This window comes from Ictidomys tridecemlineatus, chromosome 11, assembly GCF_052094955.1.
Source record: "Ictidomys tridecemlineatus isolate mIctTri1 chromosome 11, mIctTri1.hap1, whole genome shotgun sequence".
In the NCBI taxonomy this organism is placed as follows: domain Eukaryota; kingdom Metazoa; phylum Chordata; class Mammalia; order Rodentia; family Sciuridae; genus Ictidomys; species Ictidomys tridecemlineatus.
Window position 1 is genome coordinate 51079821 of NC_135487.1, and position 24172 is coordinate 51103992.

General features: G+C 39.3%; 1 protein-coding gene across 11 annotated transcripts in view; it reads left to right on the forward strand.

Annotated features, from left to right (window-relative positions):
* Dnajc6 (DnaJ heat shock protein family (Hsp40) member C6) overlaps positions 1–24172 on the forward strand; it is a 160118-nt gene that overhangs the window by 118138 nt on the left and 17808 nt on the right. For 10 of the 11 annotated variants that reach the window (XM_078026419.1, XM_078026423.1, XM_078026427.1 and 7 more), the window contains 10 exons: positions 4843–4965; positions 8206–8339; positions 9300–9494; positions 10505–10622; positions 11897–11976; positions 13254–13447; positions 13540–13620; positions 16076–16510; positions 19025–19159; positions 23341–23409. In XM_078026419.1, coding sequence (XP_077882545.1) covers positions 4843–4965; positions 8206–8339; positions 9300–9494; positions 10505–10622; positions 11897–11976; positions 13254–13447; positions 13540–13620; positions 16076–16510; positions 19025–19159; positions 23341–23409 — 1564 coding nt within the window. The remainder of the gene's footprint in view (positions 1–4842; positions 4966–8205; positions 8340–9299; positions 9495–10504; positions 10623–11896; positions 11977–13253; positions 13448–13539; positions 13621–16075; positions 16511–19024; positions 19160–23340; positions 23410–24172) is intronic. The other variant, XM_078026428.1, reaches the window with a different exon arrangement.

The following is a 24172-nucleotide window of genomic DNA, read 5'->3' on the forward strand; positions in this document are numbered from 1 at the left end:
TAAAATACATATAACATAAAGATATGATTTTAACCCCTTTGAGTATACAGTTATATTACATTTATGGTGTTGTATAATCATCATCACTATCTTTACCAAACTTTTAAAATCAATCCCAACATAAACATTGTGCTCACACCTCTCCCCCACCCATGTTCCCATGTTCCACTCTGGCTTCTACCCAAATTGATAGCTAAACTTCAGAACAACAAGAACCACTGCTTACACATTTCTAGGTGTTGCTATTGGTAATTAATGAAAAATTCTTGGTAATGAATGAGAAGTCTAACGTGGCCCTAAAGTTCTTAGGTTCTGAATAATGCCATTCCAGTGCCACCTGGACCCTCCTTCTCCCTCTGCCCACCCAGGAAGGACAGTTTGAGAAGGAGTGCTGTTAGTAGCTCAGAAACCAGTAGCCCAGTTGGATCTTTTCGATTCTTCCTTCCTCTTGACTTTTTTTTTTTTTCTAAACCACCAAATTTTGCACTTGATTTTGGGAAAATGTATTAACCTGGACTTTATAAAGGCCTCATTATTGGAAGTCGGTGTCTCTTTCCCCTTTTCTTTTCAGAGCCCACTGAGGAGGTCCTCATAGCTCCTAATGGTTTGTGCTTTGGTTTGAGGTTGGGGAGGGGATGACTGTAGAATTGTGACCTTACAACTCAGACCTCATCTCTCCTTCTGCATCCATGCATTAGTGTCAGGACAGAAAATAATGGTGTAGAAAACAGTATCTAGCTTGGGAGCTGGTGAATCAAGGAGCCCATGTTCTAGTTATGCAGCTTTACATGCATTGAGCCTCTTGACCTTAAAAAAACACAGCCGTCACTTGATCCTGTTTCCGCCCTTCAAATGCAAGATGGAATTCTTACTAATCATCAGATAGGAAAGTATAGCGGAGAGTACACAAATTTCAATAACTTTTTATTGAGATGAAATCATATAATAGACACAAATTTCAAACTTTAAAATTTACCCTAGGTTCACATTTCAGCTTTTCCTCTTCCTGAAAAGTCATTTCACCTCTCCTGGGACTGTTTTCTCTTGTGTCTCTTGTGTAAGATGAAGATGGCAATATGAGTAACTATCTCACAAATGCTCTTCGATTTTTTTTTCTGTAGGTTTATTGTAAGAAATATATTTGATTAGCAGTGACTGGCTTAGGCTTAGCTTTTAGGAAGTAGTAACTATGATTAATATCACTAGTAAATAATAAAATGCTATAATAAGCAATTGATTGAAATACCCATTTTTCACAAATGATTCGAGGTTCATAAACATTGCACATGTTTTTTCAGTCTGATTCTCTGCTGCACCTTCTGCTCCTGTGCTTAGTGAGCAGAAGGTTCCTGCCCAGGCTGTCTCATGCTGAGAGCAACAGAGAGACGAAAATGGAATGGCACTCAGCCCCAGTGAGGTTTGGCCCCTTCCCACAGGGTGGTATTGAGGCAGCCTGGTAATCAACATGGTATTCCTAATGCCCAGCAACTCCAGGAGGTGTTCAGGGAGGCAGGAAACAGCACCAGGGGGTCACATAGCTGGTTATTCTGCCTATCACATAGATAATGAACCCCAGAGAGCTGCAAAAGGAGCTTGCAGTGACTTAATTCCTTTAAAAAATTCTTTTTTGTTTCACGTATGTCTTCATGTTTGTCCTCCTGTAGACAGAGCCCTTGATTTTAAAAAAATTCTAATTATATGTTTGCCTAATAATATATAATCATATATCAAGTAAATATATAATTATGGAGTTCTTTAAATTAATATTATTTACTTGATTGATTTAATGACTCTGGAGCTATTAGCCTATTGTGCTAAAAACAATTTAGCCCATTTTTAGCTGAGACTCATTCCAGATATTGAAATTTGGTGTGTGACCTTTAAAAATGTTTGCTAGGACAACAAATTTCCTCTACTCTTAGGAAATCAGCAAATCTACTTTTAGGGAAGCAAAACAAACTTTATTTACCTGTTCCTTCCTCAAGATATTGTACAGGTAGACAAATCTTATTACAAAAAGAGAGTGAGTGTCAGATGGGGTTCATTCCTTTATTCTTTTGTTCGTTCCCTCACTCAGCAAGTAACTGCTGAGCACCAGCCACCACAGCAACAACACACAGTTGGTGAACTCTGAGGTTACAAAGATGAAGAAGCTGTGGTCTCTTTTCTCATGGAACTCAGTTGCTAGAGAGGGAGACAAGTATGAACAGTCAATTCAGTGCAGCTTGACAGTAAGTTAGCTTATTGTCTCTGTGAGTGTCTTATAGCACTCTGTGTGTTCGGGTGGTGGTGCTGAATTCTCACAATCCTTTAATGCTCACTTGCACTTCACACACAGGGAATTGAAGCTTGGAGAAATGCAGGTACTATGCATTAATGCAGGTACTATGTGATGAATACAGGCAAAAATCTAGCCTGTGGTCTTAACCGTGATGCTCTACTGATAAAGACTTTCAGAGACAAATATATACAAGGACAGAGGCACAAAGACATGACTTCCAGTTTTTTAATTCAATGTCATTTCTATGCCTTGAGTATCAAATGGGGAATACATTTAGCGGGTAAAGAATGGGCCTGAATCATATTGGCTGAGTTTAAATGAATAAGCCCAATGCTAGATCACCCTGGATTGTTTTGTAGCTATGTCAAGCATTTCAAATACTTTGTTTAATAAACCATATTTGTCATTCCAAGAAGTGTGTAAAAATAGATAATCTGGACTGTTCCCTGACACCATGCACAATTACTTTGTAGAAAAAAACTTACAGATTAACTGAAAAGAATGGACTTTCTTGGCAGCTTCAGACAGGGAAACTCCATGTGTTCATTTCCGAGGCAATTTACTGCGGAGGCCAAAATAATTTCTCATTTACATTTTGATCAGTTGTTCTCTGGTTAACAAAAAAGGTCCAACCAAAGAGACTCCTCCTGCTTCCCTTTCCCACTGTCAAGTATGAGGAAGGTGACACTTGGGTTTTCTTAGACCACGGGTGTCAGTATTGCAGAGTACCTTCTAGTGAAACCACTCATATAGAACCTGTTCTTTCTCCAGAATTCTGTCGCATTAAATGGCACTTGCTTCTATCCTGTCTGGCCATTCAAGCCAGAAACAAAAATATCATCCTTGGCTTTTCCTGCCTGTCCTTTTAGGTAGAGGTATTCCACTTTCTTTCTGGCTCCTGAGCCCCTCAGGTATGTTTACACCCACTGCCACTAGACTGGCCTAAGCCACCATTAATCCCTTACTTATCTCCTCATCAGCCTCCTGATTGGCATCCCTGACTTTAGCCTCTTGTCTTCCACCTCTGGTTTTCATGCTCATGCATGAAAAATCTTTGGGAAATACTGATCTGAGAGTCACTTTCCTTCTTAAGTGTTCTCCTACCTTCTTAAGAAGGCCTTGTAGGATCTGGTCCTTTGGTCTTCACTCTTGCCATACAGAGCTTCATTCACTTTTTTAAACACAGCCAACTCTTCCTGACCTCAGAAGTTTGCATTGGCAGTTACTTGATAAAACAATAATTGCTAGCATTTATTGATTGCTTTTTGTGTGATCCTGAGCTAAGGCCTGGAAATACATTTTCGTGTAATACCCAGAGCCTTGTTAGGTACATAGGTAGGTACCATGCACCAGCACCATCTTTCATGAAAAAAGATAGATTTAAAGAGGTTGTGAAGTTTGCCCAAGTCAAAGGTTCTCCTTATTGTTTATTAGTTAAATTAGTGATATCTAAACCATTTAGGCTCATACCCAATACTTAACCAGTAGCCCGTTGTGGTACAAGGATTAACATTCAGAGAACCTGAGCTGCAGTGCTGGTGCAGATCAGCATTGTGACCTTGAACAAAACAAGTTCTGAGTCAGTTTTCTCATCTACCAAATGGCATCATAATGTTCGTCTTCTCTGTTTGTTGTACAAATCAGACCAAGCAGTATTCCTGATGCTTCATAACATGTTAAATGGGTATGTATATTAAGAAAATGAAGATACAAAAGATTTCTCCTTTGGAGTTGTAGATCCCTTCATTCAAAGAGAAAAATAAGACCCATGCATAGCCTCCCCTGGCTCATGTTACTGCACTTACCATGTTTTAATGAAAGCCAAGATAAAATTAGGGACAGTGTGGGACTTACAACATAAGTCTACAGTGAAGCATTTGGTAGGCAGGTAAAAGCTTTAATACTTAATAGGAATTAAATTCTATGTTACCTCAGAGAATAGAAAAAACCAAAATGTGTAGCATAAATAGTCTTGTTTAGCAGTGAGGTTGTGGCTCAGAGGTGGAGCACTTGCCTAGCATGTGTGAGGCATGAGGTTTGATTCTCAGTACTACATATAAATAAATAAAATAAAGTTCCGCCAACAACTAAAAAAAATAATTAAAAAGTCTTATTTAATTTAAAATGCATTTCACAATGTATTTTCTTGCCTCTACAAGAAATAGCACTCTTTAATTTAAAGATTACTACATTAAAGCTGGGCTCAGGGGCACATGCCTGTAATTCCAGCAGCTTGGGAGGCTGAGACAGGAGGATCGTGAGTTTAAAGCCAGCCTCAGCAATGGTGAGGAGCTAAGCCACCCAGCGAGACCCTGTCTGTAAATAAAATACAAAATAGGGCTGGGAATGTGGCTCAGTGGTCGAGTGCCCTTGAGTTCAATCCCCGATAAATCCTGCTCCCCACCAAAAAAAAAAAAATTACTGCATTAAATATGTTTTTTTTTTTTTTCTGTGTTTAGGCCCTGTTCCCAACTTTTCCTGGCTATAGTACAAGGAGATGTGGTCTTACTTTCAGAAGAAGTTCAATGTGACACCTTCTTCCTTTTGCTGTGTTTCCTTAGGTCTCAGAATGCAGTTGGCCCATTAGGCAGGCTCCCAGTCTGCACAACCTCTTTGCTGTGTGTCGGAATATGTATAATTGGCTGCTACAGAATCCCAAAAACGTCTGTGTTGTCCACTGCTTGGTGAGTACCCATAGTTGGTATCTGTGGTTTGGTTTGGTCAGATATGGATGGTCCTATCCAGAATGATGGATAGGTAACATTTGAGTTCTGTAGCTTTATTGAGCCTCTACTTAGAAGCTAGGCAGTCCGAGGGATGGAAAAATGAGGAATAATGTATTATTTTCGTTTTAAAATTTAAATACTACTGGGAGAGGCAGATACATATACACAACCCACATAATGTGGGGACTCTAAAATGTGCCAAGTATTCTAAAAGAGGTAAAAATAAAGCTGTGGGTGCATAGGTAGTAATGCACTGAGTTTTCTGTGAATAGAGTTGACACAAACATATTGTCATATTTATTTTTTTCTTACAATTTGTGTTTGATTAAAAATAAGAGTGAAGCTCTCTCTGTCCTTGTAAATAGTTTAAATAGACTATGTTTTAGAACAGTTTCCATTAGGACTGATGATTTTTCTGGGCATTGACTTTGTAAAGTGCCTTTCTCTAACCCTTTCTCTCAGGCCTTTTACTTGTCCTGTAAAACTCAACTTGTGATAAAATCTTTCTGATTCTTCTAAGCATTTTCACAGCGCAGATCCTCCCACTGTGTATCTCAGTATTTTCTGTGGCATCTATCACATTGCACCATACTAAGCTGTTCTCCTGTCTGTTTTCCCACTAGACTGTTAGCATCTTTGTTACCCTTGTACCCCAGACAAGCAAGATTTGAATAAGCAATTGAAAACAGGAAAAAAATGAATGTACCAACGGAGTCTGAGCATAGTACTGGAAATAATTTACTGCTTCTAAAAATTTCAGGATATATATATATATATATATATATATTTTTTTTTTTTTTTTTTGCTATGATATTACTGAATGATTTCCCCTCGCCTTCTTGAGAAGGGGTTGACAATAATAATTAAGACAGAGCTGATAGATATTGAGGTAGTATGAAAACCTCACAGTACTCAAAATAAATCTACTTTCAGGGCTTAAATTACATGGCAGATTGCTAAAAGTACTCAGAGAAGCAGTTCTGGATCCCCAGGGTCCTATGAAGAAACAGGAAGAGGAGTGCCAGGCAAGCCACAGGAAAGGATTTCTCTCAAAAGATGAAGGAGGCTGATACTGAAAAGTTATAAGCTGGTGATCCCTGATGGCCCTTCAGGGAAAAATTCTAATGAATCTTTTCTCAGATAATTTTTAAACTCTTATTAAAAAAAAAGGAGTCCACATGGGTTTATTATAAATATAAATATCAAACCAACTAGACACTTTGCAGCCAGGCTAATAGACTAATTCATTGAATTTTTGTATGAGATTTTCTAGTTTCTTGCAGTCAAGATGGAGAAATTTGACCTAGGTTGATATATATTTAGTTGGGTGGGGGTTGAATATATTTGCTTCCAAAGGTAGGTGAACTCATGGAGAAGATTTCATTAGATTGATCGTTATTTATCTATTTCTTTAGTCATACTGGGCTTAATCCAGGGACACTTTAACACTGAGTTGCATCTCCAGCCCATTTAAAAAATTTTTATTTTGAGACAAGGTATTGCTATGTTGCTGAGGCTGGTCTTAAACTTGTGATCCTCCTGCCTCAGCCTCCTGAGTGGCTCAGATTATAGGCATCTGCCATCATGCCTAGCATACTTTGCTTTCTAAATTAACAAAATGATGAAAATGTGGAAATCATGCTTATCCATTTTCTTAGAATTGGGAGGGTCACATAATAGACCTGGATTTAAAAAGTTCTTGTAGTTTACTTGTTTAACAGAAACTAACAATGTGAAGTTAATTACAGGATAAATGAACAGCCCTAAATTCTGGTTCTGAAAGATTAAGCATGTTTGTCTATAGCTTAACAGGTGATCTGAGAAAGAAGTAGGGCTTTCGGTGGGTATGAAGATCAACAGGAGCTTCTATTGTGATCTAGCCTTCGTTTATTCTAGTTACGTTCATGAGAGCACAGTATCCAGACTAAGAAAGGTGATATCTTGCACTCATATCTTGCACTTCCCTGTGGGCAGCACATTTTAGGGTGATGTTTTAAAACTTTGGTCTGTTCAGAAAAGCATACTAAATGAAGAGGTCTCTCTGAGTGAAATTTCAGAGGACAAAGAATCCAAGGGATTGGTTTTGTTTTCACCTGGAAAATAGAACTTTTGATGGAGAGCACCACAGGCAGTGAAGGACAGTCACAAGGAGAGAGGAGTAGACTTGTTTTTTTTTTTTTTTTTTTTTCTCATGGAAGGAAGAATGAAGGGTACCGAATAGAAGCTGAGGAGGAATAGACTTCAACTCAACACATTCGGTGTAAGGATGCGCTTTGTAAGACGGAGTGAGCCGTAGCCATTCACTTAAGAGTCTTCTAGAAGAGGCTGTGTCTGGAGTGTTACTGAATATTGTTTTAGTCATCTCAGGCTTTTAAAACAAAAACACTCTAGACTGGTTGATTTCAGTAGTAGAAATTTATTTCTCATGGTCTGGAGACTGGAAGCCCAAGAACAGGGTCTCTGCAGATTCAGTGTCTTCTCAGGGCTGGTTTGTCTTTTCTTTTGTATCCTCATATGCTGAGAGCAGATGAAACGGAGTGGGGGAGGAGAGAGGGAGGGAGGAGGGAAGACTGAAGGAGAGAGGTGCCCTGTTCTTAGGATGCTAATCTCATTCATGAGGGCTCCACCTCAGATGTCTACTTCCTTATACCATTGCATTGGAAGTTAGCATTTCAACATGAATTTTGGGAAGACACAAATATTCAGTTCATAGAAGATCTATTCCTATGTTGAATGACGTATCAATTGATATTTTAAATTTTATATTAATGTTGGAGCACATTTTGGGTTAAATACTTATGCAACACCTCCCATCAAGTGGCATCTGCCTAATCTGTGAGCTCTTTACTTCTTGTCCTAAATCAAGACCCCTCATCTGTGAGTTATGATGCCACAAGTCTAATGCAACTTTAAAGTCCAAAGCTACTTTAAAGATCACATTATTTTTCTTTAAATTTAAGTGAGTCAAATTATTTTGCTGGGCTTTCTTGGGTTAGTATAGAGTGAGTTTTATCCTAAGAAAAAGTCTTCCCTGCTTCTTTGTGATTTTGATAGCTGGGACAAATTTTTGTTTTCCAATGAAAAGTTTTGAAGTGAAAAACTGTTAGGAGGATTCCTCCCCTCCTTCTGTTAATTGCAAGGGCAGCCTTTCTCAGATTTGATCATGTTCTTGATGACTTTATGCATCATCTTTGATAGGATGGACGGGCGGCATCGTCAATTCTGGTTGGTGCTATGTTCATTTTCTGTAATCTCTACTCTACTCCTGGCCCTGCTATTCGATTGCTGTATGCGAAGCGACCAGGAATTGGACTGTCACCATCCCACAGGAGGTACAGTAAGCAAGGTGCAGGGTCTGAGCAAGTGTGGTCTGGTTGTTACTGTGTACGGTTTGGAGTCTGCCCTGTAGGTACTTTCCTAACTTTCTTCTAATTTATCTGACATTATTCTGAACTATGGAAACTATTGAATTAAGATATTGGATTTTCATGCACGTTCATGAGTCCCATATGAGTTTGTGATTTTAAAATCAGAAAGAAACTTTAAAGAATGCCTATCTCTTCCTTCATTTTACAGGTGAGAGAACTGACTCAGATAGGTTGTAATTTGCCCCAGGTCTAAAAAATTCACATAGCCAGGATCTCAAGCTCTAAGACCAGTCCCTTTCTGTTGCATCATTTAGGTCTTTATTGAAATACCAGCAGTAGCTGGTTATGTTTATCAGATGATCATCACAATTAACAAGAGGAAATGCCAAAATGTAGAGAGAATGAGATGTTTTAAAATTCACTTTTTATTACGAGAGGAACAAGGAAATGGATTATAACAGATAGTCTGAACAGTGGCTTAAAAAAGGAAACCCTCTTTAGATAATAACTATTTATTTTCTTCTGTTTAGTCATAATTTCTTCCCCTGATTTACATTGTATCTTCTTACTTTTTTTGGATTATAAAAGTATTTCTGATGATAAAATTTTAACATCCAAAAATTGGTCTTCAGCTGATAAATTTAATCTGCTAAATGAAATAAGAATAGATGAACAAATATTAAGCTACTCTAAATGGCCCATAGGGTTTTGGATTTAATAAATACCCTGTTATCAGTTCTTTGGGGAAGTACAGCAAGGTCAGTGGATAAAATATTATCTGCATTCTCTTTTGCTAATTAATGTTGAATAAAATAACAGCAAATTTTTATTGCAATTTAAAGATTTGCAAGGACAAACTTCATAGCAAAAATTACCTGCTTCTCTTGATGTGACGGGCCCCCTAACGGCAATCTTCTGTTTCAGGTACCTGGGCTATATGTGTGACTTACTAGCAGACAAGCCCTATCGCCCTCACTTCAAGCCTCTCACGATCAAGTCCATCACTGTCAGTCCCGTACCCTTTTTCAACAAACAGAGAAACGGATGTCGCCCTTACTGTGATGTACTGATTGGAGAAACCAAAATATATACAACCTGCACGGATTTTGAACGAATGAAGTGAGTCTTATGATTTTTTTCCTTTACTTCTTATACACTGCTCAATTGCTGTGTAAATTGTTTTGTGTTCTTCCTGCAGGTCTATATCACTGTGGAATGGCTGATTTAAAAAAAACATTCAATGTCAGTAGCGATCATAGACAAGCATAACTAAATCAAGGGAGGCATGGCTCCTTTTCACATCCAGCTGTGCCATAGGCTAAGGGACTAGCATGAGCTACAGTGAGCATTGAGACAGTGGGGTGGGGAGGGCTGGGGTTGTGGCTCAGTGGTAGAGCACTGCCTAGCATGTGTGAGGTACTGGGTTGGATTCTCAGCACCACGTATGAATAAAAAAATAAAATAAAGGTCCATCACATCTTTAAAAAAAATGTGAATGTTGTAGAGGGACAGAGGACCTGGACATTGAAGAGGGAGATGGCCTTGATGGGATTTAGTGAATCAGGGATGAATGAAGTCTCTAAGTGAGCAACTATGTAAATGATGACATAATTAGAGAAGTTATAGAATCTATAATGAAAAGGAGATACCAGTGGGAGGTTGTTGAGAATGGGGTGGAGAAAAAGAAATAAGTGGTAACTAAAGAGCAAATAGTTGGGAATAGAAGGAATTTGGGGATTAGTATTCAAGGCTCTCATAGACTGTGGCATTCCTGTTTCTATACGTAGCTTGGTTGAAGTTTTTGTTCCTTTAATCTCTGCTTTTACTACTAGCTTGAGGTTAGGAAAAGGCAAACACACAAGGGATGATACATTTGAGGAAAATAAGTCATCAGCAAAATAGAGATGGTCAGTTGTACTTTCTGGAAGTCCAGGTGAGATTGAGAGTCTTCCCATTGCAGTTTTCCCTCTGTTGGCATGGGCTGCATTTCTGCTCAAGATAAGAAATAGTTTCTAGGTCCAGATCTGGGCAGATGGGTCTCTTGTCCAGGCCACAGAGCACTATGCCTATGTCTGTGTAATTGTACCAGACTGGATAGCTTTTAATGTCTGTTTTGATTCTATTTAAAGAGAATACCGGGTCCAAGATGGAAAAATCTTCATTCCCCTGAACATCACTGTGCAAGGAGATGTGGTTGTCTCCATGTATCACTTGAGGTCAACCATTGGAAGCCGGCTGCAAGCTAAGGTAAGCTTTCTGAAAGAATCATGGCATTAGCTCATCTGAGTTTTTAACAGTGATATTTTTTAATCTTCTCCCCAATCACTTTGGGGTTGAGTGAGTTGTGGTTTAAGAATGAGGAAGAGCCTTTAAAGATTGCTTATGTCCATCTTCCTCATTTTACAGGGGAAGATACTGAGACTTGTAGAGGTATGACTTACTAAAGTTCTTGGTATGATTACTGTGGAATTAAATAACTGTGTTTTTCCCCCAAAGTTTTTACTGAGGTAAAGTTCACATTACACAAAAACCACCCTTTTAAAGTATATAATACAGTAATACAGTGGATTTTAGTACATTCAAAAGGATGTGCAACCATCAGAACTATGTAATTCCAAAGCATTTTTTTTATCACCCCTAAAAGAAACCCTGTGCCCATTAGCAGTCACTACCCATTTCCTCTTCCTTATCTCCAGACAACCATGAACCTACTTTCTGTCCCTGAGGGTTTGCTTAATTTGGAGATTTCATATAAATGAAATCATACAATACATGGTGTCTTGTAGCTGGCTTTTTTTCACGTAGCGTATATTTTTGAGGCTTATCCATGTAACAGCATGTATCAGTACTTCATTCCTTCGTATAGCCAAGTAATATTCCATTGTATGACTATGCCACATTCTATTAATCTTTCCATCAATTGGTAGATATATTTGGGTTATTGCCTCTCTTTGGCTTTAAGAATGATGTTGCAAGTAATCATATTTTAATTAAACAAATTTTGCTAAGTTTATGCTCTGTTCCAGCCATTGCCTAGGTGTCTAGGATTGAAAAGAATATGACTGTGTTCCTGCCGTTAAGAAACTCAGCCCAGCAGGAAAAATTTACACATGTTTAAAATATCCATAATACCATATGGAGGGGAGATGAGGTGCTGCAATAGGAACAGTTTGTTTTAGCCAGCAGTAGCCACCATAGGCTCCAGAAAGATATGCCTTTCAAGGTGGGCCAAAAAGGATGAGTTCATTGGGTTGGGAGCAGGGCATCCTGGGAAGAAAGAATACCATGAGTAGAAGCATGTCAGTGTATCAGAACATGGGATGGGGAAACAGTGGACGAGGAAACAGCTTTCCAAGGCAGAGTTCGTGAAAGGGAGAAGTGGGAGACGTTTAATATTCATAGTAAACAAAGATTCAGATGTAGAAAGAGTTGAAGGTTCATGGCTCCCCAAAATATAACATCTTGATCACATTCCCCTTTCACTGGTAAATTGCAATTTTTTTTTTCTTGGATATTTTTAGGTGACCAATACACAGATATTCCAGCTTCAGTTTCATTCTGGATTCATACCTCTGGACACAACAGTATTAAAGTTCACCAAGTAAGTACTGCTCGGACTGAAAGCCTGTTTGCACTGGGTAGCTGTGCAGTGTTGAGTTTCTTTAGTGCCATGGTGCATTCCCCCTGAGTCCTGTGCTGCTAGATCATTGAGTGTAGCTCCACCACATAGAGAGGCTGGATAGATCTGAAAACTTTCCATTGAATATGACCTGTCTTAAGAAGTGCGAATAGATCCAAGACTTCAAATAGAAAGGTCTAAAATTCCACGTGAAGGAATATAATAGTCAGTTTCCCACCAATGTGACAGATACCTGAGAATATCAATTTAAAGGAGGAAATAATTATTTGGGCTCACAGTTTCAGAGGTTTCAGTTCACGGTTGGCTGGCTCTAAGGAAGAAGAATCATGGAGGAAGGGTGTTGCATAGGAAAGCTGCTCACTTCAAGGCACCTGGGAAGCAGAGAGAGTGAGAAGAGGGTGGGGCAGGCCTGGGACAGGATATAGTCCCCAATGGTAAACACCCAAGAACTCAGTCTTTTCAACTCATATAGTCCATTTACCTCATTATTCCACTAATGAGGTTAGAGTTTTTATGATCTAATCATTTCCTAAATCCCCACCTCTGAACATTACAGCACTGAGGAATAAGCTTTCAACACTGGAGCTTTTGGAGGACATTCCAGACCCAAACTATACAGGGAGCAAGAGTGGACGAAGAAGGAACAGAGTATTACTACTTTGATCCTTTGCATCTGTGTATTTCCATATGTTTCCTTCAGGAATGGTAGTTAAATCAGTGGTATGGAATGATCAGTGATCCATCAGAATAAATAACAGGCTAGAACACTCAAGCAGGGTTCTGGAGGAGCCCTCTGTACCAGACATTGGCCCTCAGTTGCAATATCGTAGGGTGGTTTGATAACTTGGGGGTAGCCAAATTTGTGATAGGTTAGCATTGCTGGGGCCAGGATAGGGACAGATATTCAGGGGTCACTATGGTGGCCATAGCCTGTTTCACTCTTTTAATATCTAACTTGGTCATGCCAGTGCAGCCTTGCTGGATGTATCAGTTCTGCTTTCCAGAGTGCTCTTACATTTGCAATCTCCATGTTCTTTGAATAGGACGTTATTCTCTTTTCTTGAGATGAGGAAACTGAGACACAGAAAAGTAAAGTACTGTATCTAGCTAATGATTGAGTCTTCTCTAGAAATGAGTCTCTAGTTAACCTGAAAGTCTACCTCTGGTGGTTGCTCTGCTGAGCCTTATGCTGGTTTCATTGTTTTTCATTGGCCTTATTCTTTTAAATCCCTTTGTAGGCCTGAGTTAGATGCATGTGATGTACCAGAAAAATACCCTCAGCTATTTCAGGTGACGCTGGATGTAGAACTGCAGCCCCAGGACAAAGCAGTAGACTTAACCCCACCATGGGAGCATTACTGCACAAAAGATGTCAACCCCAGTATCCTCTTCTCTTCTCACCAGGAGCATCAAGATACTCTGGCCTTAGGAGGTATTTATTTTTCAGGCCAAAAGTTTGTGTTATTTAGCACATTGCCGTATTCCCCGAGTTTCACTGATGCTATGTGGCCTTTTGTCTTGCAGGACAGGCTCCAGCAGATCTCCCTCCAGACAACCCCAGGAATTTGGGGCAAAGTGGCTTCTTTGCCTCTCTCTGTTGGCAAGGTACTTTCAAGCATTTCTCAAACTTCACATGGTTAGATGATTGTGGTTCTTCTATAGAGACACTTAGCTTTTGAAGCAGTCTAAATTAAAGTAGCAATTAGAAGTCATTCAGGCTCCTTTCCCCTTATTCCATACCCTTCCCCCTCACTCCTTTCTCAAATTGGACAACTTCCCTATTTTCAACTTCATGGATGTACTCAGACTGATGCAGAAGGCCATTTTCAGCTGACTTCTATCTCCTCTGTGCTGTGTTCTTGGCCGTGTCTTTCATGGTTTGATGGATAAGTGTGATATTTTCTAAGATCCCCCTTTAGGCTACTGACAATACAAATAAATTAGCAAAGAATTCTGTTTTCTGCCTTCAATTAAATATTCTAAAAATATGTAGTCGAGCATTTCTTCCAAAGTGCTCTGAGCACTAGCTGGGCAGAACTGAGCTTATGTTGGCACAGGTAAGGCAAACACCTGGCCTCTATGTCTCTGTCACTTGTTTTAACAATCATTAGCATAAATTTGGGGCTCCATTACTATATTCTTTTTTCCCAAACCTGGAGTTGTTATCAGATGCTTCTCAACATAGCATTTCTGACTGCTGCCTTTAGTAGCATTGGCATCCTAATCCATATAGATCAGCTATCCTCACTTTAGAGTTTGCTGAGATTAAATGCAAGCTTTGGTGTAGAATTGAATAGTTGGGACTTTATGTAGGAAAGGGTGACAGATGGCTTTGGGGATGACCTAGTTAAAACTCTTAGTTGACTTTCCTCTGATGTGTGAATGTGAATTCCTACTTCTTTAGCTTTTAGAAGTTTTCAGTGTTTGTTGAAAGAATTCATTGGAATTGAAAGACTGACTTTCAGAATTTTCTTTTGAGAAATGGAACCCAAAATTTCTCAAACTTGGATAAACACAGTCAATAAACCCAGTCAATAAACCCCAGTAGATGGATTTTGCAACACTTTCTTGGTATTTTTTACCTTGTATCTTCCTCACAGTAAGGACTTTAATAAATAAAATTTCACTCTTACCTTTCCATTGCCAATTTTGTAAATTATAAATAACTTCTGTAGTCTGCGAAAGAGATTTTAGCACAGATGCACAGTCTCTTTATCTGAACCTCTCAGAGCCAGATGTGTTTAGGAATGCAGAAAGGTGATACAGTATATAAGCTAGATATTTCTTAACAACCTCAGTGGTATCTCAGACAACAACTTGTAATCAAACATACTAATATTTTTTTAGTGAAACCTGTAAGGAAAACCCTAAGTGAGACCAATGAAGTCTAAATAATATCATATCCATTCCAGTCAGGTTTTTCTGCCAGCTGAGTTTGCACCAAACTTAGGAAAGCCTTTCTCTTTTCATAGTTTTTTTTTTTTTTTTTTCCATTTCAGAATTGGGTATTAGGGGTGTGGACCTCAACCTGATTCAGAATGTGAGTCCATCTGACGTTATGTAACAATGCTCTGTGGGAAGCTCATCTCAAGCAAGGCCTGGAAAGTCATTCACTGTCTCTCTAGTCCTTTCCCAGAAGAGGCCTTTGTGCTGAGCCCATTTTATGCTGAAAGTATCTTCTTTCAGCTTGGTATAAGGACCATCTGAAGCAGAGCCATTCTGTGAACTCAGCAGGTGTTTGAGTTCCTTCTGTATCAGCCCGTGGGAGAACAGCCTTGCTTTTGTCTGTAGGACACACAGAGAAGTAAAAGTCAGTGAATGGTGTTCACAAAGGACTAAGAGTTACTGTTCTATTCCCCCCCCCCAAAAACACCTAGCGTAGTGCCTGGAAATTAATAATAGTAATTAATGATAATAAAAATTTGACTTGGACATGGTGCTGTATGCTTATAATTCCAACTACTCAGGAGGCTGAGTCAGGAGGATTGAAAGTTTGAAGCCAGCCTAGGCAATTTAGTGAGACCCTATCTCAAAATAAAATTATAACTTTTCTGAGAGATTCAGATTAGAGAGTGTGCATCTGGGTGTGTAGCTCAGTAACAGAATAATGTTCTTTGGTTCAGAATAAAAATCATCATCATCATCATCAACATTTAGGTACTTCTTGCTGTTGATCTGAGCACTTTATAATATTATCTCACATAATTTTCATAATAGCCTGTGAGTGAGGTACTATTTGCTACCCTGTTTTGCTGAGGAGGAAACGGAGATGTAAGGTAACTTACCCAGTGTCACAGAGCCAGTGAGTAGTGGAGCTGGGGTTCAATCCCAGGATGCCTGGCTCCCGAGTCCTACTCCATATCCTAATGCTGCCCTGAATCTCAGATGCTCAGCCATGATAGATGAATATAATATAAAAGGTGCTCCATTGGATGGATCCCAAAGCACTATTTGCTCAAGGTTGAATCCTTCTCTCTGGAATGATGTGCAATAATGTAACAAACCCCAACAGCACCGTGGTGAGTAACTAACTCTTTTTTTGGCTACTGGTCTTCCTTAGATCAGAAATCAGAGAAATCATTTTGCGAGGAGGACCATGCTGCCCTCGTGAATCAGGAGAGCGAGCAATCCGACGACGAACTTCTGACCCTTTCCAGTCCGCATGGCAATGCCAATGGTGACAGACATCATGGCGCCAAGAAGCCCAGCAAAAAGCAGCAGGAGCCAGCCGCTCCGCCACCCCCTGAGGAGGTGGACCTTCTGGGCCTAGAAGGTTCTGATGTGAGTAAGAGCTTCTCTCCACCGGCAGCGCCTCCCTCCAATTCTGAACTGCTGAGTGACCTGTTTGGGGGTGGAGGTGCAGCTGCTCCTGCCCAGGCTGGACAGTCAGGGGTGGAAGATGTGTTTCACCCTAGTGGACCTGCATCCGCCCAGTCGACACCACGCCGTTCCGCAGCCTCGGCCTCCGCATCGCCAACCCGACGACTGGGAGAAGGTAATTTTTTTTCCATTGCTCTGTAGTTCTGAGATTTGAATGGTAACTTTTGGGCCAGAAAAAGGCAGAATTGTCTTAATAAGCTGGGCCTTTTCAATCCCCTGAAAGTCCCTTAGAAGTCGATATGTAGGCCTTCATTTAATTGGAGAACACAAGAGAAAATGGAAATATTGTTCATTTGGTAGGTTTTCTTTTGTCAGGATTTCAGGCCTGAGAGGCTTTAGTTAACTTCTTTTTGGAGATGTAGATGGATGAATTATTATTAAAAGTCACAACTAATGCTGGGGGCAATGGGGCACACTTGTAATCCCAGTGGCTTGGGAGGCTGAGGCAGGGGGATTGCCAGTTCAAAACCAGTCTCAGCAATAGCAAGGCACTAAGCAACTCAGTGAGACCCTGTTTCTAAATAAAATACAGAAAAGGGTTGGGGATGTGGCTCAGTGGTTGAGTGTCCCTCAGTTCAATCCCCAGTTCCCTAACCCCCCCAACAAACAAACAAAAGACAGCTAATGTTTGTGACATACTTACCATTTGCTAGATGTGGAATATAACACTAAACATGATTCAGTTCTTAGCACCTCTCTATTGGGTTTTTGTTACCATTATCCCCATTTTATAGTTAAATTAGTAGCATAAGTTCATATTGCTGATACTCAATGGGGTCAGGGTCCAAAATTTGGCCATTGCGCTCCAGAGCTTTCCTTCAGATTTCCTGCAGTGCCTTCCTATAATTGTAGTTTTCTGCATATACCTTGGCTATGCAGAGAAGTTTTTGGTTATCTCAGAATTTACTTAGGGAACTAAATTAGCTCTTATCTGTGATGTTCAGCATTTTACTTTTCATTATAGAGAATGCCTCTGACCTAAGGTGATATTAAAAGTGCCAAGTCATGGTGAGATTTTAGCATATTCCAGAGGATGGCTTCAAACCCAGATGTAGAGGGATTAGCCCAATGAACTCTTATAATTACATCAAAAGGTTCAGAGTTCTCATTTTATAGAAAAGATAAGGTTTTATACATATTAAATGAGATAAGGGATCTATTTCATGTGACAGAGTGTCTGAAACTGTCAGTATGTTGCTGCCGACAGAGGCTTGACTTCGGCCCAGCAGATGTCAGGAGAGCTTTGTGTGAAAGAAGTCATGGCTGTAATCTTATCAAGCTGTGTGTCCTTCCTGCACTGTGGAAGTGGGGTTGGTTGGTTAGTGGCTTGATTCTCCTCTGTTCTCAGAATGGGTTAATCCCCTTCTAGGAAGTAGCCATTAGCTCAGTGTTTAAAGATTAAGAAGTGACATCTCAGGAAGACTGAAGGGGATTTTGTGTCTTGTTCAATAAGACAAATTAAGGGCCAATTAACTCCATGCATCTCAGCGATTTTCATCCCATTCATTTCATGACAGTAAGAAATGTGAAGTGCTTTTGGGAAATTCCTGAGAGTTGGAGTCAGAAGACTTGAGCATGAGTCCCAGTCTTATTCTCTTGACCTTAGACAAGACCTTCGACAAGAAACTGGATCTTCTGAGCTGTATTTTCATTGTCTGTAGAGTGACGATGATGCCACTTCTATCTGGCAGGATGACATTGAGGATCAGCTGAGGTCTTCTTAATGAAAGACAAATGTAAACTCTCAGAAAGGATGGAGTCTTGATTCTTGGAGCATTATTCCCAATAACCGCGGCTTCCCACTTTCTTCTGGTCTTTTCACCATTCACAAACTTTTCCTTGCTTCACTAATTCTGCATCTGGTTTCTAGCAGGGTTTTTTTTTTTAATATTTATTTTTTAGTTGGAGACAATATCTTTATTTTATCTATTTATTTTATGTGGTGCTGAGGATCGAACCCAGGGCCTCACATGTGCTAGGCGAGCGCTCTACCTCTGAGCCACAATCCCAGGCCTCTAGCAGGTTGTTGAAAAGCTATGTTTTGGAAATGTTTGCATTCCACAGGACCCAAGCAAGACATGACGAGAACTAATTTTTTTTTTTTTCCCTCACTACTCTCATTTTAACTTTCAAGGAAGCCAGAGACCGTTGAGAGACAAAACTAAATGAAACTATTTGTTGTGAATTTCCTACTGTTTATCTGAATAGCAAAGGCCCTCTTTCTGATGTTTGTTCATAATTCATTTGGCATGAACATTTACACAAGCACAGTTTAGTCATCAAAACCCTCTGTCAGTCTTGTCTTCTCAGGTTCTCTGTAATCTTGATTGACTTATTCCACATTGTTAAGATTTTCAGAGGTCAAGGGGGCCTTCATTTATTGTTTATCCAACAGATAAGTCTAGACGCCTCCTTGATCTCCAAAAGGTGGGCTCTTTCTTGTGTGGTCAGAAATCCTTGGGATCCATTGTTAGCCGTGGAGGAAGTTTCAAGGATAGAATGGGCCTGTGGAGCAGGCCTAGAGGCACACACATCATCCTGATTCCAGGCAATAGTGACAGCTCTTCAATAGTTATAAAATAGCTGAACTTGTAGGACAAAGCAATATGTTTTTACCATTGTTTTCTAGGTACCACCTTTGACCCATTTGGAGCACCTTCTAAACCATCAGGTCCAGATTTGCTGGGTTCTTTTCTGAGCACATCCAATGCCTCCAGTGACCCCTTTCTTCAGCCCACGAGAAGCCCTTCACCTACAGTGCATGGTAAGAAAGTATCTTACATTGTGTTTAGTGGAACATAGTTTTCCACAAGATATCAGTAAGAAATAAAAGTATCCTTTGGGTGCCTTTTTGGGTCAGTGTGTGTGGGGAGCTTCGAAATATATCTCTCTTTTGGAGATTAAAAATTTACCTTAGCATATTAAAATCTCTGAGATGTCTTACAAGACAGAAGCCTGCTTTATTTTACTTAACTTTTCTTAAAACTTACTTGGCTGGGATATTCCTTTTCACATGAGAGTTATGTACACAGAAGCATAAGGCACTGTTGATTGTACTGCCTATCATTATTTTGTGTACCAATAGAAAGAGAAAAAGAAAAAAAAGCACTGTCAATTTTAATTGATTGGAAGATATGTCTTGCTTGGAGAAATTTTTGAAGTGTGGAAAAATAGCAAACTTCAATTAATGAAACATGGTGTTAGCATTCCATGAAATTAGTATTCTATAGAACAAAGTTTGGGATAGACCTCCCTTATTTATTAAAGACATATATGGCTGCAGAGTCCTGGAAATGTGACTAGTATGACATGAGACATGCTTTAAATATAAGATATATACTAGATTTCAAAACGTAACATTCAACAAGACCATAAACTATCCTGTTAATATTTTTTATATTGATCGCTTATTAGAATGATATTTGGGTTATATTGTTAAATAAAAAGTATGTTTAAAATTAATGTTACTGATACCATTTTACTTTTTAAAATGTAACTACTAGAAAATTTAAGATTACATATGGACCCACATTATATTTCTATGGCAGAGATTTAGGGCGTATGGAAAAAATAGCAATCATAATGATGTGTTAGTGCAGCAGGAATATATTGCTCAGGTTATACTGATTACAACTGGAGCTCTTTGGTTAAGGGAAAATGGCTTTAAGCCAAATTGGTGCTTTCTACTGATGTTGACTATCAATCACTAGCTTCAACCTAGAGGGCAGTGTAATATTGAAGTACCTTAAACTTAAGGGTTAATGGCATCTAGTTATCAGTTTGATCTTGTGGAAGTCATGTAAATGCAAAAGGAAGATGAGCTGTGCAGCATTGGTCAAACTATAACTTGGCTAAAAAAGAAAAACCCATCCAGGAACAACTTTTTTTAAAAAAAATATTTTATTTATTTATTTATTTATTTGGTTCTGAGGATAGAGCCCAGCGCCTCGCACATGCTAAGTGGGCGCTCTACTGCTGAGCCACATCCTGGCTCCTAGAAACAAATTTTATGGGTGATTTCCAGCAGTTATTTTCCCCTATACTGAGGATTAAATCTAGGAACATGGTACCTCTAAGCTATATTCTCCATACCTTTTTAAAAAAACATTTATTTTTTAGTTGTAGTTAAACACAACATCTTTATTTTATTTATCTGTGTGGTATTGAGGATCAAACGATCAAACCCAGGGTCTTGCATATGCGAGGCGAGTGCTCTACCGCTGAGCCACAACCCCAGCCCTCCCCAGCCTTTTTTATTTTTTATTTTGAGACAAGTTCTCACTAAGTTGCCCATGCTGGTCTGGAACTTGCAATCCTCCTGCCTCAGCCTCCTGCTTTCCAACTGGTCTTTACTCTTAAACTATTTGAAATGGGTTCATAGGAAAATACACAAGAAGTTTACTTCTCATACATGAGTGGTGCGCTCTCATTTATTTTTAGTTGTCAATGGACCTTTATTTTATTTATTTATATGTGGTACTGAAGATCAAATCCAGTGCTTCACATATACCAGGCAAATGCTCCATCACTGAGCCACAATCCCAGCCCCGAGTACTGCCCTCTTAAAGACTGTCTCCTCCATGCTTCTAAGATATATATATATATATATATATATCTGTCACAGGTAACTCAAAAGAACGAATGAAATAAAATAAAATAAAAGTTTTAAAAAGTTGTTAATTTTGCTTACTCCTTTACAATGTAAGTCTTGTCATGATGGTGCTCAAAATGATTCCATTTCATACAACATGAGAACCAAATTGTTGCAATGGCGTGTGTAGACCCTGTATGCCTTAGCAACCTCGTGCCTCTTACCTCATTTCCCATTTTCTTCCCCTTGCTCTTATCTTTCCAACCCTACTGGCCTCTTTGATATAGCACCAGTTCTCCCCTCTACCTCAAATACTTCTTCCTAGACATCTGTGTAGCTAACTCCTTCAATTCCTTTGAGTCGTTCGTTGCTCACTGTTACTCTCTCAATGGGGTCTAATTTGCTTCATTTCAAATAGCAGTTTATTGTCTGCCCTGTTCTGAATTTCCCTTTCCATTGTACTTATTAACTTCCAATACATGGACTCACTTACATATGCATTACGTGTATTTTTTGTTCTTACTAGAACATGTGTCCCACAATGGCAGGAATTTTTTTTTGTTTATTTTTTACCATGAATGTGTCCCTACTGCTTGACAAGAATATCTGGCACACAGTAGGTGCTATCTTTCTAATATGATTATTAAATGAATGAACTCAAGTTTTGTCCTACCAAAGTTTCTTAGAGGCCCGTGCTGGTGAGTGTAAGGTCATACAATGAGGTTAATGTTCATTTCCTGAGGTTAATGCTTTGAAGTTACTGTTTTGATGGCAGTACTTCTTTTGATGCCCCTGGACATGAATGCTCTTACTTCAGCCTGGCAAATGGGATTTAGTTCTGGTTTTTGTGAGCTGATTAGACCCAGCTTAGGCCAAGTAGCACTCCTTTATTTTGTAACTATGTTTCTCATCTTGGTATGTCATGCCAGTGAGTGAGAATTTTCCATTATCCTTTTTGGGAAAGAAATTATTATTCTACTGTTAGTCAATTACATCATCTTCACGTGGGACAGCACATAGGTAAGAGTCTGATGTCAGCATGGGGAGGCCAGATCACCCACCTCCAAATCCTTGGGGTGCTTCTCCCAGGTTTCAAATAAGCTATCATCAATCTCCTCTAAAGAATCAAGAAATTTGAGCTCAATAAATATTTATTGAACAGCTATCCTGAAGAGAATAATCACTAGGGAAATGTTGTTGGAAGCACAAGTAAACAACTAACTATAAAGAAAGGCAAAATAGAGTTTTAATTATTAGGTAGTTGTTATTATTTTTTTGTTACATATTCCTATCTCTGGCTGATTGAAAGTTCTCAGGGTTAGGCAGTGTGTCTTTCAGGTTTCTGCTCCTTGGTATGGCTCCTTGCATATGGTAGGTAGTTATCAGGGATTTGTGGGTTTGATTGTTAATAAGTTTGAAGTGCTAGTGATTTGTAGGGATATAAGACTAAGATCAGAGTTTAAGGGAAATCAGATAGCAAATTTGTCTAATTTCCACTTCAGATTTCATGTGGGAAAAGAAGGGAGGAGCAGAAAGGAAAGAGTCATTATTGCCGATAATAGTGTGTGCTTTTTAACCTACAAATGGGAAGCATACTTTGTGTTTGCATTTTACTTACTCATTTTTATGGGCAAAACTTAATGGTACCTTAGAAAGAAATTCTTTCTTACAGCAGAACATTTCTTTCAAATTCTATGTTTGGATCTTTGAGAAGGGTCAGAATGATCTATTTTGAAGCTGTAATAGGTTTCTGTTGAGTGACAAGAGACACACCCCTGTCACCAGCATAGTGGGTGGTATCCAGTCATTGCCCAATACATGCTCTAAATGACTCATAATTTTCAGTTCATGTCACCACAGAGGAGAAAACAGAATTTCAGTTCTAAGTGGATCATGCTTCAGTACCCTTGTTAATGCTGAGCTAAAGTGAATTGAGTTTCCTTTAAAATTGGATTTTCCCCCAATTTTCTTATTGCCCACTCCGTTAAGTATAGAGGTGGGAAACACAAAGTTGAATGAGGATTCTTGCCTTCAAGGGAGCCACAGTTTAATGAAGACAGACACACACAATTATAATCCCAAGTGGGTAAACACTGCGGTAAAACAAAGGTGGTGCAAAGAAGGAACAGAGGTGAATAATCTATGGCTTCTCTGAAGCCTTATGTGAGCATCCATAGAGAAAGGCAGAAAATGCTAAGTGCTACAGAGTGTGGAGGCAGCTCAGGAGACGTGAGTGGTGGGAACTTGAGAAGCTAGGCAGGCTCTGCTGAAGGGGTGGCTTTGTCCTATATAAACTCAAGAAAGTGGCCTCTGAGGGATCTTGTTCTCACTCTTTTTCTTCTCCCCTTTTGTAGCTTCTAGCACCCCTGCTGTGAACATTCAGCCAGATGTCTCTGGAGGCTGGGACTGGCATGCTAAACCAGGTAAATGCCAGCAGGTTCTTTTTGGTACACATTTAACCAATTGCTAATTGCAAGCATAATCCTTCACCCAAGATGAGGTGAATACCTATAGGGGGTTATAGCCCACCTATGTAGTTTGTGTTCATCATCCCTAAAGATGACATGATGACATGACAGTACTACTTCTCACTCTCACCTGCCAAATATCTATCTTGACAGTTGAATCAGACAGATCCAATGCGTGTCTAACTCTACCACTTAGAAACTTTTGAATTTTTTGATAAGTTTATAACTCAGTTTTCTTATCTACAAAATGGGGATAATAATTTTTATCTCCACAGTTATGTAAGTTTAAATAACAAATGTTTTCACTGAATAAATAAGAATACTTTTTCTTCGCAAAATGCTTGTTTTGGGTTGGATCTGTTTGTAACTTTCTCATGGCTACTTTGTCTTCAACTGAGAACTGTCTGTGTTCTCTGTCACTGAGTTCCTAACATTGTGTTCGAGCATGTGCGCGCGCGCACACACACACACACACTGACAAGGTACTTAGCACAGTTTTCTGAGTCAGTTGTTGTTTCCTTTTGTTTTCATTATGGCTTTTAAAAAGTCATAACATAAAAATGTATTTTTCATACAATTTCCAAGAATACAGTCAACACATGCATATTGTACAACAGACCCAGAACCCCCTGACAATCATGCATGATTGAAACTCCACATCCACCAAAAAACAATTTCCCATCTCTCGCTCTCTTCAGCCCCAGGTAATGATTGTTCA